This window comes from Alligator sinensis, unplaced genomic scaffold (genome assembly GCF_000455745.1).
Source record: "Alligator sinensis unplaced genomic scaffold, ASM45574v1 scaffold144_2, whole genome shotgun sequence".
In the NCBI taxonomy this organism is placed as follows: domain Eukaryota; kingdom Metazoa; phylum Chordata; order Crocodylia; family Alligatoridae; genus Alligator; species Alligator sinensis.
The window spans coordinates 914,126-931,876 of record NW_005841872.1 but is presented as its reverse complement, the minus strand read 5'-3'; the positions used below and the strand labels follow the sequence as shown (position 1 = coordinate 931,876).

Sequence of the window (17,751 nt, the reverse complement as noted above, 5' to 3'; positions counted from 1 at the left end):
CTTGCCCTGTGCACAGATACAGGGGCACACGCCCCACATGCCCTCCTGGGGTGCATGTAGTAGTGGGAGCTGCCCCTCATCTCCCTGCGACCCTTGGAGAAGCCGCTTGTGTGCCCCTCTCTGCCCTGGCTGAACAGTGCCTGCCCCTGGGGCAGCCCATTCCCCCTTTTACCGTGGAGGTCCCAATCTGCTGCCCCCCATTCCCTCCCCTCACCCCTGTGCGGGCCGGGAGCGACCCGAGCCCTTTTCCGTGCTGCACGCGGGCTGTGGCCAGTAGCCCGGGCACGCCGGGTCGGAGAGGGAAGGCTGTCGAGCTGGAATTAGGCACAAACGTGTAGCGGTAGTTTTAAAGATTGTTTACTTACACCGAGATGGCAGTGGTGCAGGCTGGAAAGCTTGCTTGAGTTGCGGTTACAGACAGAAAAGAAAACAAAACTCGAACCTGCAGGGCACGAGGGTACGTCGCAAAGGGTTCCGGCGACAGGAAGATATAAAATACGAGGGTACGTCGCAATGGGTTTCGGCGACGGGAAAATAAACCTGCAGGACTCGAACCTGGGTAGAAGAGCTCTGAGATCGGTCAAGGATTCACACGAAGTTTGCTAGGCTCCGTGGGTCCGGTTCTTTTGCGCACGGGAAGGGATACATCTGGACTGCGCTCGGCGACGGGGAGAGGCTAGAGGTTGATCAGACCTCCGTTGCCTGCTTGAAATGCACTGGGTCCGTAAGGATCCGCAGCGCTTAGAGATCTTCACACAGCGTGAAGTCTCCTCCTCCCTTGTTCGTGGAGTCCTCCAACTTGGGCGGAAACCACTCAAGCCTTTTATACGGCTAGCAAGCCAATCACTAGCCGCCACGTGTGAATAATTTAGAACTGGCCAATAATGGGACTCGAATTAGCATACAAATGGCGGGGACTCTTTGCAACGAGCATTTCTGTGCTGCAACAAAGAAATGCACCCTGCAAAGAAAGCTTCAAATTGGCAGGAAATTCTCCCTTGCACCGGGGTTCTCTTTTGCAGCAGAAAACTCCACCGTGCAAAGAAGCTATAATTTAGCGGGAACAATTTAGCAGTGCCGAAGCACAGAAAACCAAAAATCACACCCTTTGGGTTGTGACGACCCCTTTCCCCACAACAGACTACTAGCCCGATACTGCTTGCCCAGCTGCCGGGCTGCATATTAGCAAATGGATCGTTATCAGCCGATTTGGCTCGTTTAAAAATTGGCCATCGGTATTGGCCCTAAAAATCTCTTATCGGTGTACCCCTAGTTACAATTATGTTTTTTTTCTTCCTAATCTCTCTTTCTTTTGATAGAAATACAAAGTCAGTTCTTGATTGTTTGTGTTCACTGGGGTCAGTTCTAATGAAAACTTTCTCCTCTGCCCACACATCTTAGTGATTCTTTTTTTTAAATGATATTTGCTAACAATGTGGATGAGCTGTCTAAAGTTCCGTCTCCTCCCTCCCTTGTTCTGTCACCCACTTCTATTATGCAATTGAAGCCCCCCTCTATTATCTTTAGTCTCCCTTGAGCATGTAAACTGCTAGCTTTCTAAGCAGAGCCTTCGGCCCCCTCCTGCTCTGGTGGTGCATATGTGTTGAAAACTTCTAATTCCACTCCCCCAGCTGATACTACCATTTGCTGCAATCTGCCACTGGTGATATCTTCCACCTACTTTGCTTTCATCTCTGGATTCTTGAATATTACTGCCACTGCAACTGCTTTGTTTTCATTTGTCCCTGATCACCAGGATTGTCCCCATCTCCACCTTTTCTCAAAGTGTTTATAATCCCTTTCCTCCGGTATCCCACATTCTTGTAGGTAGATTATGTCTGCCCTTACTTGTCTTAACATTGGTTTGATCTGTTCCCATCTTTTCCTTGTTAGTACGCTCCTGACATTAATAGATGCTATAATCAGTGCCGCTGTGCTTGTGTTAAGGAGTGCTTGTGTCCCTTAAAGGTTTGCTGGTACTGCTGCTCTCTGTGGTTGACTCCTCCCTCTGCCTCTCCCTCACTCTCATGCCTGTTGCTTTTGCAAGCTGCCTGACTGCCTTTGCCTTCAGGAAGGGGTCCAGTTTCCCACCTCCCCACTGCTTCCCTCCTGCAGCTCTCCACTCCACACTGGAGCCCAGTGGGTTTAATGGTGGGAAGCTGCTTAATGGCTCTGACTTGATCCCCTTGCTTTCTGGTTTCTTATTTCTGATTTTCTACCCCTTTATTTTTTTCCTTCCGTGACTCCCAGGGTCTTTTACTTGTTCCACCTCTGTTTCTTCTGCTTGTTGGATTTCTTTTTTCTTCAGCTTCCTCACCTTCATGTCTGGGCTCTCTTCCACTCACCATCCCCTTCTTCTGTTTTTTCTTGAGCCACCTCAGCTAAAGATATTACACTCCTCTCTTTCTCCTTTCCTCCCTTGTTTCCTCCCCTCCTATTTCTACTTCACTCTCAACCTCTTTTTCTCCACCACTGTCCCTTTCTGATTCATGCTGTTCCTCAGGGGGTCTGACTTTGCTTGCATAAGCTTTGGGACACTTGTGCAATAGGTGTCCCTCCCCACCATAGCTAGTGCATTTTAAGGACTCCTGGAACTCTGCAGCTCTATGCCCCTTCCCTTCACGTGTGTTAGCACACCATGAGCGACAGTATGCATACAGGTGCCCCTCTCTGCTGCATTTGCTGCATTGCTTTAGTTGTCCATGGCATATAATAAAACCTGTGTGGGGCCCCAGCTGGATCCACAGATGGTAGGTGTTGCACCCCACCTGGCCTCTACTCGTTTGCTCTCAACACAACTCATGTCCCCCATGACCCCGTCCAAATGCCGTATTTGTTCCCCACCATCTCTATACACATTACTCTTTACACATGCAATTCCATCCACCTTTCTATGTCTTTTGCCTCTAATAAATCCCTATACATTCTTATTATAATTGCTTGTTCCCTTGACTTTTTCCCTGCTATAAACTTTATCCCTCTTAATTCCTCCCTCCCATGTTCCTCTGCATGTTTCCACTAAGCTCCCAAGTCTTTCTGTTTTGGAAAGCAATCAGGCTGGTGTTTTGCCTATACCTCCAATATCTCAAACAGCATCTTTTCTGTGAACTCATATCTGTTCATTGTTGATTCTGTCTGCATTCCATCACCAGTTGATATTGCTTTTATTTGCAGTCTCCGATCCTCCCTGACATCTCTTGGTGAATCTTCTGTGTCTTCCCGTTGTGCTGCTTCTGGTGAGCCAGCATCCCATTGTGCTCCTGCCACTTTCTCCTTCTCATCCAACATACCTTCTCCTGTTTTCTCCCATTCTCCTCTGCTCTGGTCTTCCCTCCAGCCTTGTTCCTCTCCCCATGCCTCTGTCATTGTTGCTACTTCTGCTGTTGCTCCCATCTTTTTCGTCTTCTTTCTTCTCTGCTTCTCTACCTTTGTCCAATCTCCATCTGTCTCTAAACTTTCTTTTTTGCTTACATTCCACCTCCTGGTTACTTGCCACCGCTGCCATTGTTTTGAGTTTTGGGTTTCCTTCTTCCACTGCTTACACACTATGTCAATCTCTATCTCTGCCCTTAAAGCATTGATCAGGCATTCACCTGATCACTTGATCTTAGCCCAAGAGGCTGAGAAGATGCTGATGGAAACCTTTTTGGTGTGTGACCCTTAAAAAAAGTGCAACAAAAAAAAAAGCAGACAGTTGTTCCCCCAGGAGGGACTGGCATCAGGCCTGGAGGTACTGTAATACAAGACTGGCACTGGGAGCGCAAGAGCCAGCCCCAAAACCCTTCCCTTGCTGCCAAAAAGTTAATTTATTAGAAAACATTAAGGTTCAAATGACAATGTTCAAAGCACAAGGAAATACAGAAAGACCCGAGCAGGGGGCTACATAGTAGGCTACATTTGATCTTCCCAAAAAGCTGAGATGCTGATAGGAAACTTTTTTTTTTTGTGTGGGCCTTACAAAACAACCGCAGGTGTTTCCTTTGCAGGGAACTAGCACTGAGCCTGGAGTTACTACAATACCAGGCTGGCACCAGGAGGGCCAGAGCCAGCCCTTGCACCCTCAACCTGGTGCCAAAAATGCTACATTTGATCTTAGGCAAAAAAGGCTGAGTTGCTGATGGAAACCTACCACAAGGATAAGGTAGTGCAGCCCATCTGAATAAGATATATGGTAGTGCCCATTGCACTCAGTCCCCCTCAGCGCTAACTCTTTAAAGTCATGGTAAGCCACTGTATTGAATACATTTAGACTTCCTCTTCATTCCCATAGATGACGTGTGCCTTTCTTTCCCATTTCCAATGATTCCTGTTTCTTTACCAGCCTTCAGTGTCTGGTAAACATCACCAAATGGGGGCCTAAATAGTTCACCCATAATCCCTGTGTTGGTCCTTCTCTCCGCTTGTTCCATATGATTAGTTTGGCTCCGTCCTTCATAAGGTGGAGCTGGACCCAGACCTGGTTGCCCTGCATTTCATCTGCGTATACATTTTTGGAGAATCCCAGGACTCAAGACATTACCTGGTTCTAGCCATGAGCTGGGGGCTAATTAGCACATGGATCCTTTGTTGGGGTGGGGATCTGGAGTACACACACATGCTGAGCAGGTGCTGAGCTGTGGGGTCACCATGGCTTTAAATGCTGTTGACTGATGGGGCCAGCCCAACAAACTATATGGTAAATCATGGTCCTTTTGGCTTTAAATTAATATCATGTGTAGTTTACATGTGATCTTAGCGTACAAAAGGTGGATAAGTAGGTGCCAAAGTGCTTCTTAAATGTTTGTTTCTGGAGTACCTGTGCTAAAATTTAAAGCACTTTCCGAAAACAGTCAAATGCATTTATTCTAGATGAACTAAGTCTATGGGTACTATATGCGTATTGCTACAGCTATGTTTATTTCAAGGTCAGTGATTTCGAATTTTCCCTTCAGTTCCATGTGCTCAGAAAGAGCAGGGTCTGGAGCAAAAGGGGAAGGGGCTGCAGAGGACAGAAGTTGGAGGGGGTGGCGGAGGGCAAGGGGACTACCTTGACCCCCTAGATTTATTTTCCCTGCTGTAGCAGCGGGAGGGGAACAAATTCAAGACAATAATTAGATTCCATACGTGGAAAATTATAACAAATTTATACATTTTTCACATATAGAATCTAATTATTGCGGTGTTATTTTCAAAGTTGTCTTATATTTGAGTAAATGTGGTGTATAAAACAATTTTTTGTATAAACCAAATATATTGGCCAAACACAAAATAGTGGCTGAAGATTTGCTTGCACTGCAAAATTGTATCATGCTTAAATGTGTATTAACTAACATGGGGTTAAACGTGACTAACTACTACTGGTTGATGTGATAAACATGACAGACCTTGCCTACATTGAGAACTCTATTATGCAGCGATTTCCCTAGTGTAAAGTAGTCATGGGGAGACTTGGTGAAAGTTTATGCAAGTGCATCATTGACCCTCTGAGATGATTTAGGCTGATTTAGAGTTGGCATTGTGTAACTTACATTTATTACTTTGCATGTTACTCCTGAGTGTTGTCCCTTGAGTTTTAGTCGTCTCTTGAAGTTCCCACAGTAGTTTAATTTATATCTGATGAAGACATTGCAAGAAAAACAGGACATAAAAGCCAAGAGCAGACCTTACCTCCTTCCAACCTTCATATGTGACTCATAGTTCTGAGATACCCCCCTCTTGGTTGGGACAATTGATTATAAGTTCAGTGAGAGTTTGTTTGAACGTAAGGTTGTTTAACACAAGCTTCACTTTTTAGCTTGCTGGCCCATTATATCTTGTTAGTTATACATTGATATGTATCTGGTAAGGAAATATAAAATATTTAATCAGCCTATTGTAGACACTCATAGGGCTTTTAGGCCAATAGTGTACATGGCAGTCACAAGTAAATCTCATCAGCAACAAAGATTTGTTACTGTTAGCAGATTCCTCTTTGTTTTGTAGCAAGCCGAAGTGCGATTGAAGTGTCTTCTGGGACTTCAGGGAATTTATAGCAGAAAAGAGCTTGTTTCCAAAATGGATCTCTTTACTAGCAGATTCAAGGTAAATGGATGACCATTTTCTGTTTCTTAGATTTGTTTTGACTGGGCACATGGCATTTGATATTTTGAGCAAACTGGGCTCCTCACTGTGTTGGCCTGCATGGGCTAAGCATGTTGTGGAGATGGCATGCTTGGCTCTTTTAGTGGGGGATTTGATGACATGCTTCTCTTCATTTATGAAAACATTTCCCTTTTGCTCTGTCTAATGTTTAACATGGTATTGACAGATCCTGCATACAACTATGTTCATCCTCTTGGCCACAAAGAGGTCAATATTGGATATCCCAAAGACTCCCTGTTCCCTTTTCCCACCTCAGAAATGGATTTATATGTTAGAATATTAGAAAATTAGGGTTGGAAGGGACTTCAGGAGGTCATCTAGTCAAGACAGGACCATTCCCAACTAGATCATCCCAGCAAAGGCTTTGTCTAGCTGGGTCTTAAAAACCTTCAAGGATAGTGATTCAACAGCCTCTTTGGGTAAACTGTTCCAATGTTTTACTAACCTAGTGAGAGAGTTTTTTCCTAATATCTAATCTAAATTTCCTTTGCTGCAACTTGAGACCATTGCTCCTTGTTCTGTCATCTGCCACCACTGAGAACAGTCTAGCTCCATCCTCTTTCGAACCCCCCTTCAGGTAGTTGAAGGCTGCTATTAAATCCCCTCAGTCTTCTCTTCTGCAGACCAAATAAGACCAGTTCCCTCAGCCTGTCCTCATAAGTCATGTTCCCCAGCTCCCTCACCATTTTTGTTGCCCTTTGCTGGACTCTCCAATTTGTCTACATCCTTTCTGAAGTAGGGGGCTGAAAACTGAGCACAGTACTCCAGATGTGGCCTCATAAGTGCTGCATAGAGAGGAATAATCACTTCCCTTGCCCTGCTGGCAGCTCTCCTGCCAATGCAGCCTAGTGTGCCATTAGCCTTCTTGGCAACAAGGGCACACTGTTGGCTCATATTCAGCTTATTGTCCACTGTAACCCCAAAGTCATTTTCTACAAAGCTGCTGCCCAACCAGTCAGCCCCCAGCTGGTACTGGTGCACAGGATTGTTCCATTCTAAGTGCAGGACTTTGCGTTTCACTTAGAACAGAAGAATCCCATGCAGCAGTATCAGCTGGGGGGCTGACTGGCTGGGCAGCAGCTTTGTAGAAAAAGACCTAGGGGTTACAGTGGACAATAAGCTGAATATGAGCCAACAGTGTGCCCTTGTTGCCAAGAAGGCTAATGGCACACTAGGCTGCATTGGTAGGAGTGTTGCCAGCTGGGCAAGGGAAGTGATTATTCCCCTCTATTCAGCTGAGTGGTCCTCTGTTACCACTGCTATCCATTCCCACTGCTATTCAAATGCATGGCTGCAGATTCAGCATGACTGTGAACCTTGCAGAAGGGTCTCCAGTCTGAACAAGTCAAATACTAGATTGTAAACAATTAGCCTGTTGGGTGACCTTAGTAGAGACCAGTATGATCCTAGTACCCTGCACTGATCATGTTGCCACATACAGGTTTATTCAGGCACTCTACATTTTAAGATTGCCTTGGGTTATGATTTCATCTGCTATTATTAGCCCAATGGGGTGAGGCCTTGTCATTACTTGGGTAGGAAGACCCAGGATGTTGCAGGAAGGGATCTTGATGGCTCGGTAGTCATTACTTTTCCCTCTGTGTTAGCACTGACCCAGTACTACCGCATGGTGGAGTAGTACAAGCTGTTCTGCCAACAATGCTCTTTTTCAGCTGAGGTGTAAAAGACAAGCCTTGGCTGTTTAGGGTTCCAAAATATCTCTTGGGCCTTCTTGAAAGCAGCTGGGTATTAATGCTGGTGGCTCAGTTTTAACTCTGGTAAGTAAAATTCTGCCCTTCTAATTTCAGCTCATGTTGTAAACAGCTTTACAGCAGTCCTGTTTATTTCCAGACTTCATCTTTGTAGCATTGCTGCACACTGGCTAACAGCTGAGGGGTGTTACTTTAGAGGGGCCTGGATTTCAGAGACTGATAACGTGATTCCAATGTGTAGGATGCTTGGGGATCCCTCTGTTTGAAAGATGCTGTATGAATGTAGCAGACTAACAAGTTGTATGCAAATGTGCTGTTTTAGACTCCTCCAATATTCAAAGGGCACCCTCTCAAAGTAGTCAATCTGTAAATAGTAATTCTGGCTTCTAAAATGATCTTCACATTGTTTTGCTACACCTCTGCATGGCTCTTGAGAATTCTTCAGGGCACGGTGGGTTTGTAGAGCTTCCCCTTTTGTGTGGGCACCTAAAGAATGGGCAGGTGGAAGACAAAAGGTGAAATAAGTGAATAGCAGTTTCTGTAGTTTCCACCTAGCACGCTAAATAAAGGACTTTCTCTCAACGAGCCATGGACTGATTTTCTTTTCCTAGTACATCCACTAGATATCCTGTGTTCAAGATGCTGTTTTGTTTTGACTTGGGGAAGTCTCCTTAAAAGAAAAAAATGGCAGCACTTGAATTTGCATTGAAAAACCCCTCAAACTTTAGAATTGTAGGTATGTGAATAGCAATTTATCTTAAATGTGCAGCTATGGGAAGGAGTCTTGTAAAGGCTCAATGGGGCCTTAGTGTTGCAGCCTTATGCTGCAGCCAGTGAAAAATGTTAGTGTTCCCCACAAACTCTGAGGTAGAGATCCTCTGAGAGTCGCTTGCTCTTCTATCCCTACGAGGTGCTACATTTCCTGCATGGCCAGCTACAAGAAGGAGAATTCATGAAGTGGGAATATGGCTGGGGGTATTCCATAGACTAGAAGCCACGTGATCTAAGACCTGCTCTTTCAATAGGGTTCCAATTTCTTTTGATAACAGAAATTGGTTCTGTGTAACAGTGGTACTTTGGACTTTACCTTGCTTTAACATATTGAAGTACAATTAGTAACATCTTGCCAATGGTCATTTTTAATTTGAAAACTGCAGTTGCTTTCTTGTAGAATTTATGCAATTACTGTTAATCCATGATTAATTCAGTAACATATTGAAATACAGTTTCTTTTCAAGGGTTGGAGAACAACTTGTTAGTAATCAAGTTGCTTTATGTCTCCTAGGAAATAGCTATTGAAATAAGTCTCTTGGCTACTAGGGTTAGATGTGTTGTCTGTAGCAAAAATAAACATATATGCAGAACAGAAAGTGTTACATCTTTTTATTGTCATTTTACACCCATTAGGATCGAATTGTGTCCATGACTCTGGACAAGGACCATGAAGTAGCAGTTCAAGCCATGAAACTCCTGATGCTTATGTCACAGTAAATATTTTTTTTTTTTTTAAATGTACTGTATTGTTATAATGGGAACAGGGTTCAAATATACCCTGGGGACTCCATCTTAGACTTAGAACATGCTCAGAAGCCATTACCCCTATAGCAAGAGAGGGTTAACAGTTGGAACTGTTCAAGCCTTGGGATTTCCTTTTGTTGTGGGAAATTCCAATATTTCAAAAATATAAATTTTGAAATGTTCCAATAAAACAAGAACTGACACACTGTGATTTTGGAAAATCAGTTGTTTCACATTTGACTTTTCCAAAATGACGTAACCAGCTGCTCAGGAGCCAGAGGGACTCTCCAGGCTGCTCCTGGTGTCAGGGACTCCCTTTCCACAGTGTGTGGAACCAAGAAATTCTAAGTCTAAGAACTTTTAGGGTTTCTGGGTTCCTTGGGCATTTGTACATATGCTTGTATTGCAGTGCCGGGCATTTTTAAAAGCTCCCAGTGCTGCAACACATAGGTTTGTATAAATGGCGAAATGCGTCAGCACTAAGAAAATGGTGGCGGCGCACTTTTGAACTAATGCACATTTAAGAATTTTTAGTTGCAAAGCACACTGCTGCCATTTTCTGCACACTGATGTGCATTTTGCCAATTATACAACTGCATGCAACACAGCACTGTACATCAGCTTGCGTGTGGAGCAGACTTGATTAATTGAGTCCGCTGCAATGCGTCGGATCTCTGGCATGTTGCAGTGTGAAAAGGTATGTGTATAAATGCCCCTTATTGTGAAGAGGGGACCTAAGGATTTCCAAAAGCCCCGTTTTTGACTGAGCCTGTTAGGGCTTCTAGGTTCTCTGATGTAGAACAGGGAACCAGTCTATTAGATGAGGTGTTGGGGAAGTAGGCAAGTTTCTGACAGATCTCTGCTTTTGTTTGTGTGAATGTGTGTTGAAACAGAGATATTCATGTGAAACACCTTGGTTTTGATGAAAATAGCACTTTTCAGTGAAAAACAGTTTCATTGGAAAATTCATGATCAGTTTTAGTTATAAGGGGTAGCTGCAAGCTTTAGGTGTGGTAGTATGGACAGTGAGCCAAAGTTAGCATGGTGCCACGGAAGTCTGATTCCTTACAATACATTCTACAATACTAGGTTTTAAATATGGTAATTTAAAAAAATGTAGGAACAGTAAACTTGCTTTATTCCTTTTTGATTTGTAATTATTTAAAGTCTCTACATCCCACTGTAGGTACGGGTCAGATTTTACGATCACACGGGTATCTTAACTGCTTGTGCTTCAGAGTATAACCTGATGCCTCCTGTACTTTTTTGGGAAGGTATGGCTTCCCTCCATGTACAACCCTGCAAAGTTGTCTGGGGCATAATAGGTTTTTCCTGTCCTACAAGGTATTAATCACTGCTGGAGGAAGGATGTAGGACTCGATAGCATAGTAAATATTTCTTTTATTGAACGAGCTTTGTGAAACTGAGATTTGTGCTTAGAATGACTCGCCTGAATTAATGACTGGGCCAACTGAAAACCAATTTCATTGTCAGTGCCTCACCCTCTCCCTTCATTCATGTAGCAGTGACTTTTTAAAAGTGTTAAAACAGCAGAAAGTGCATAGTGAATTTTTACTGAATTTTAGGTAGGCAGCACTACCTCAACGGCAGTCTGTATTGTGTGAGAGTACAGGCAATCCTCAGATTTATGACTCAATTGGTTCCTGAAAATCATGTTTTAAGTCGAAATGTTGTAACTTGGAACCAATTTTCCCATAGGAAACAGTGTTATAAATGGGGGATTGGTTCCTGAACCAAGGCCCAATACCCTATTTTCACCAAAAATAACCCAGAATTTTGTACTCAATCAATTATAGATGAGTAATACATTAATGTATTTATATTGTAAATATCTATCATATTGATTTGGAAGGACTTCCTTGAGGAGACTTTGCTGGACTTTTTGAAGGGTTCTTGGCTAGAGTCTTCTCAGGAATCTTGGCTGCAAGTTTTTCTGGAGTCTTGTCGGCTTTCTTAAAGAAAGCGTCCACGGAAGTTTGGACAGATGTTCTCCAGGGAGATGGGTGATGCAGCAGACTTGTTTAGATCAAGTGTTGTAAAGTCGAAACTGACGTCAGAAACTTGAAACAGTGTCAATTTATAAATGTTGTAAGTGCGAAACGTTGTAACTTGAAACGTTGTAAGTCGAGGATTGTCTGTATGCAAGTGAAAAAATCTATATAATATAGTTTCATAGTAGTTTGGGGTCAGAAGGGACTTGAACAGATCATCTAGTCTGACCCCCCCCGGCAGGAGCACACACTAGGATCACACGACCCCAGACAGGTGTTTGTCCAGCTTCTTTTTGAATTTACCCAAGGTAGGAGCAAGGACCACTTCCCTAGGAAGCTGGTTCCAGATCCTAGCCGCCCTAACACTGAAATAGTGCCTCCTAATCTCTAACCTGAACCTATTCTCCAGCAGCTTCTGGCCATTGTTCCTCGTCACCCCAGGTGCTGCTGGGGGGAATAGGGCCCTTCCTATTTGATGCTGATCTCCCCTAATGAGTTTGTAGTATATAGATAGTAATCTTCTAATGTCTGGTCCTGTGTTTTATGTAACACTACCAGAGTACTCTCGTGAACTGAAGTGAGGCTTTATAATTGGAGCAGCTGACTAAAACCGACTCCCTTGACACTCTACTGACTTGAGTGCCATTTCTCTAGGCCTGCCCCAGCCTCTAAACACGAGAAGTGGGCCCACTGTGTATACTCATTATTGATATAGCTCGCTCTTTTAAAGGTGGTACCAATGTTGGAGTGACACTAATACTAGATAGGTTACTGCTGCTTATAGAAACACAACATGCATTTTGTATGACATTTAGGCCTCCAAATTGCAAAGAAAGTGAAACAAAGTACAATGCCATATCTCTGTACATGACATGTCCCTGTGCTAGGAGGAGTAGCACACCATTGTTAAAAGACAATGATGCTTTAAACCAGTTAAGGTTGCTCTTGTTGTTTGAGATAAAGAACAAGTGCTATATTGGCACTGCAGCTGTTTAGCTTCTCTGGCTTCATTGTCGGGATCATGTTTTCACTAAACTTCATGAAAGCAAACTATAGTTAAAATGTTCATCAGTTTTTCTTTTCCTGGAAAAGACAAAAACCTGTCCAAACAACATTTACAAATAGGTTTCCAGGATTGAGCAGTTCCTCATGAAAAGTTTTCTGAACAACACTTGTCCATCATAAAACACGTTTCCTCATAAATAAACTGAGTACATGTTTGTTTTTTTTTTTGATTAGGCTATGGCAGAAGTCCAGCAGCCACATGCTTGTTGTTTTTGTTTCTGCTCCATCTGTTGCAGAGCCAGCCTCCCTAGTCACTTTGAGCCCTACAGATTTGGTTTAATTATTGGGAAGATGAAGAAGGGAGTTGGGGACTTAAACAAATAATACACAGATCCAACCAAGAATCATTCTTTCTCTCATAAAATAAGCACTGACCAGTCTAAACATTACTGGTGAAAATTAGGCACTCTAATAAGATTTTTTTACCAAAATCCTGTATCAAGATGCTTTTTCATAGGGGATAAGTTTTTGTTGGACTACCTAAGTGTCCTAGAAGTAACTAAGTGTTGACATTTTAGGAGCAGAGAAACACTTAATTGGATGATGTACTGGGAAAAGCACTCAAGGCATGTCTGTATTAGGCCTACCTAATACATTAAGCAACACTAAAGTTGTACAAGATGATGCTGGGATTCATGGATTTGCTCAGAATCAGTAACAACAAAATGGTGCTTATGTAGAAATAACCTTTGTCTAACAGCCTTGTTCATGTTTGTTTTGCTTACTTGGCAAAACTAAATTTTCATTCCTTTTAGTTGTCAGGCCATCTCATTTGTGTGTTGGATTTTCATCTAGTTTTATCGGTAGCAGAATTGTCATCTAGGTTCTCAGTGTGGAATATGTGTTCTGGTGAGGTGCAAGAAACTTTTTTGTATTCCAGTTTAAGCTGTCAGTTGCGCAAGTTAAAGGAACTGCTTTTTCTCATAAGCTCAGCAAATTTAATATAATTGCCAAGTCTGCTAACATCTGTCACCAGGCTGCCATTTTTAGAGCACAACTTCAGCTGGTCTGTGAGATGTGGCTTTTACTTTTCATCTGGTAATAAGTTTCTTACTGGGTAAATGAATACATTGGGCAAAATAGTGTTCCCCTTCTCTCCCCACCCCAATTCATTTAGCCATCTATTTTTTATTTGAGAGGTTAAGTACATCAATAGCTGCCTGATTTCCTGCTGTATTATCATTTTTGAGTGGAACAAGACCTCTCATCAGTATTCTTGTTGAGGATTGTTTCAGTGACTGTTGCCTCATGTTAGCTGGACTCTATATATTTTAAAAACTGTTTTGACTCTCAGTTATAGCTGTGTGCCCTGCCTTGCAGCAGGAAGTCAATACTGTATTTACTTCACTCCCAAGACAAGGTTCCTCCCACATTTAATAAGGTGGTGGGGGGCAGGCAGCAGCTCCAGCTCTAGGTCTGGCTCCTTCTCTACCTGGCAGGGCTGAGGGTATGCTTTTTGCCCCAGGCTGAAGTGGAGCCAGAGCCTGTTGGAGCAGAGTAAGGGTAAGCAGCAGAGAGGGGGAACTGGGCAGAGATCCCAAGGTGTGGGGGGGGAGGGTTAGGTGGGGGGGCAGAGACAGAGAGGTGGGGGCAAGTGGTAAGGGGGATGGGTGGCAGGAGTCAAAGTGTGTGCGTGTGTGTGTGGGGGGGCAAAGGGCAGGGTTCAACCTGCTTGCTTTCACCCTCCCTCACTACCTGCCCTCCTGCAACTGCTTTCCCTGCAGCAGCAGCAGAGGGAATGAATTTAAGATGACCCCTCAATAATTAGATTCTCTGCATGGGAAGTTTTAACAAATTTGTAACGTCCATGTATAAAATCTAATTATTGGAGGGTCACTTTAGTTCAGGGTCATCTTGGATTAGAGTAAATATTGTAAATTTGCCTCCTACTGGTCCAGTAAACCACTACATTAGCATTTCTTAAATCTTTTCTCTAACTATGTCTCTATATGGGGTACCTATCAGAAGCTGTCAGCTGGTATCTACTAAGTAGACAGCAAGTAGCAAACTTTCTCGATGTGCCAGATTATTAGACTAGAAAAAGAAAAAGTCTGGTGCTGACTCAGACCCTTCTAGCAGTGCACAAACCTGTCCTATGTAAATCACACATTATTCTGTCCATACCCTTCCTAGTCCTTCAGATGTTTATACCCATCTGTTGCAGTGTCTTATTAAATAGCAAGTTCTTTGGGGCAAAGAATTTTTTTCTAGAGTGCAAAGTGAGATGGGACACTGATCTTGGCTGGGTCTGTGAATGCTGTCATCCTGCAGGCATTGGAAGTACTAAGTGGCATGAAATTGCCAGCCTTAATTAGGATAGAACAGTAATACAAAGCACCTTAAGGAGAGTAGCAATAAAAAAATGAATTGGAAGGAATAATGTGAGTGGTAGATACTCAGCGGAGGAAAGTAATAGAGAAAAGAGTAATTCTGAAAGAGATTTGGGAATCCTAGCAGAAAGCTCTATGACTTTGGGGTGGGTGCATCTGGGCAGTGGGATTCATATCTGGATGTTTCGCTGCCAGAAAGAACTGGGGAAGTGTTATAAGGTAACTAGGTGGTGGTTGATGATTCATGGGGAAAGATTAGAAGGTGTGTGGATGTGCCTGGACACCAGTCCACAAATAGCTAAAGAACGTAGCCAACAAGGAGGGCATAAATTATTGCTAAAATTGGTTTTGAATATACCTATAATACACAAGATACCAAGAGTTCTAGTTTTTTGTATGTCTATAATACACAACACACTTTATAGCACTTTCTACTTAAAATGCTTTACCAGGGTAAAAACATTTCACCTCCCCTTTTTCAGATAGGCAAGGTGTGTTAGTTAAACTTACAGATATGGAAACAGCATCCTTAGCTTTATATAGACTTGATAAGGAACAAGGGATTAGAGAGCAATATTTTTCTTTTGTGCTTAAAAACATCACTATCCGTCCTCTTTTTCTGTAAGGCTGTTAATTGACTTCTAGCTGACATGGTAGAAGCACTGTTATTTAAGACATCTTAAATGGGATTGGCAAAATGTGCCATAGCAAATAATATATCAGCATTACACCTATTAAGCATAACATAGCAAGTAATGCTACCTTGATAGGGACCTCAGCTACATGACCCAGTAGGGCCTTTCAATAACTAGCTTCCATGTTTCACTCAGCCTGAATCTTCTCTCTAACAATTTGTGGCCATTATTCCTAGGAACCCTGGGTGGTGCCCGGGGGAACAGAGCCTCCCCCTATTCCCACTGGTCCCCCCGGCAAGTTTGTAAATGGCCACCAGATCCCCTCTCAGCCTTCTCTTGTGGAGGCTGAATAGATTCAGGCCCTTTAGCCTCTCTTTGTAGGGCCTGACCTGCTGCCCCTCGACCATGCGAATGGCCCTCCTCTGGACCCTCTCAGTGCTAGCCACATCCCTCTTGAAGTGTGGCGCCCAGAACTGGATGCAGTACTCCAACTTTGGCCTGTCCGACGCCACATAGAAGGGAAGGATCACCTCCCTGGACCTGCTTGTGATGCATCTGTAGATGCACAACAAGGTACGGTTAGCCTTACTGACCACTTCCTCGCATTGGCGGCTCATGTTCATCCTGGAGTCAACAATGACAACAAGATCCTTTTCTGTCACTATTTTGACAAGAGGGGTGTTCCTCAGCCTATAGGTGTGTTGCTGGTTCCTTCTTCCTAGAGGCAGTACCCTGCACTTGTCTGTGTCAAAAAGCCCGAGGCTGAATTGATTCAATCTTCTCAGTTTAGTCTAAGCTGCATAGATTGAACTGATAAGCAAGTGAACAGACCTTCACTTTTGATTCTGGAAATGCATCTGCATGATTGCAGTAGCTCAGGCCAGAAGCCAGGGGTCACTATAGCTGGCCTCCGTGCTTAGCTGGAGCAGGCAGCTTGGGCCAAGGCTAGCCTGCCCACCCTGTGAAGGGGGTTTGCGTGGGAGGTGCAAAGCATCCTTGGATGCTGGGGGACTGAGAGTTAATTTGAATCTGGAGGGGATCTGGGATAGAAGTTAAAATAAACTGACTTAATCTAAATCAATTAAATTTAACACTACATCCATCCAGGTATATTCTAAACCAGTTTCAGCTATTTTGAAAATGGTTTATGTGCACTGAACTTGTGTTGTGTTACAGATTTGAACTGGTTTCTGATCACTTATACTGGTTTATGTGTAATTTCTGTCTCTAGCCTTGAAGTAAATGGTAAAAATTCCTTATTTGTTTTTTCCCAGTTCAATGGGCCCAATTTCACCCTCTTTACTTGCCATTTAAGTGTCAGATGCATAAATTTGTTAATGGCGACATCAGTGCCTCTCCTGTGGCACTGTGGTTAGAGCACTGGGCTGGAATACAAGCAACTGCAAGTGAGCAAAAGCTGATGGAGACGATCCCTATGCAATGCTGCATCTCTTGTGTTTAGACTATAGCAGGTTTTCTGCTTTCCAAGGTCATCTCATAAAATGCAAATTAAAAATGATCTTGTTAGATCCATTAGCTAATGCAGGCATCCAGAACAGTGTCTCTGCTCATTCCCTGGAGTACCCCTGTCTTTCTTCTCCAGTGCATGTTCACACTAAGTATGGAAAAAATGATATATCATGGCATTAGCATGTGGAAGACCATGCCTATTTATTTTTAGACGTCTAAATACTGGCAGGCACTACTGGCTTAACCTTTATCTGTCACTTGGCATTCTAGGGGCTGTACATTTGCAGCAGTAGAATTGCAATATATAAAGTATTCCTTCAGCGTACGATTATTGGCCCTTTACACACACAGAAGGAAGATACCTGTTTATTGTTGGAAGGTTTCCAAAATTAGTCTTTGTCAATGTAGTTAGGTGTTGCCTCTTCCAAAGGCAAGTAGAGCCTTGGAGCTAGTAAAATAATTTTCAAGTGTAAGACTTGACATCTTTAAAGAAGGCAACTGTTGAGCACTATGTGAAAGGAGAGAGAGAGAGAACAGATGCAGGGATATTTTATCTCTTTCAAAAAACAAAAAAATCCATTAGTGAAAGGAATGTCATCAGCTGCTGCCAGCCTGTACTGGGGAAAGGGGCTTATTTTTTCTCTCATGCACCAAACCTCTTTGACACCAGAAAGCATTTTATTGCTAAAGCTTCTCTTTCACACCTCACCTAGACCTTCCCCAAGGAGAGGGAAGAACTGCATTACAGACTAAAAATATCTGGGGTAAATTCCTGACTCCTTTAAGGATAATGGCAGCATTCAAATTGACTTAAGTCAGGATAGGATTTTGTCCCAGGTAAAGTCTTTTAACTTGTCCCCAAAGAAAGGCTGGTTGTACCTACATATCT

General features: G+C 43.2%; 1 protein-coding gene across 4 annotated transcripts in view; it reads left to right on the top strand.

Moving 5' to 3' along the window:
- Positions 1 to 17,751, top strand: part of LOC102382279 (cohesin subunit SA-2-like) — a 99,491-nt gene that overhangs the window by 39,288 nt on the left and 42,452 nt on the right. For 3 of the 4 annotated variants that reach the window (XM_025195505.1, XM_014527338.2, XM_025195509.1), the window contains exons 12-13: positions 5,962 to 6,060; positions 9,240 to 9,319. In XM_025195505.1, the coding sequence (XP_025051290.1) occupies positions 5,962 to 6,060; positions 9,240 to 9,319 (179 nt within the window). The remainder of the gene's footprint in view (positions 1 to 5,961; positions 6,061 to 9,239; positions 9,320 to 17,751) is intronic. The other variant, XM_025195502.1, reaches the window with a different exon arrangement.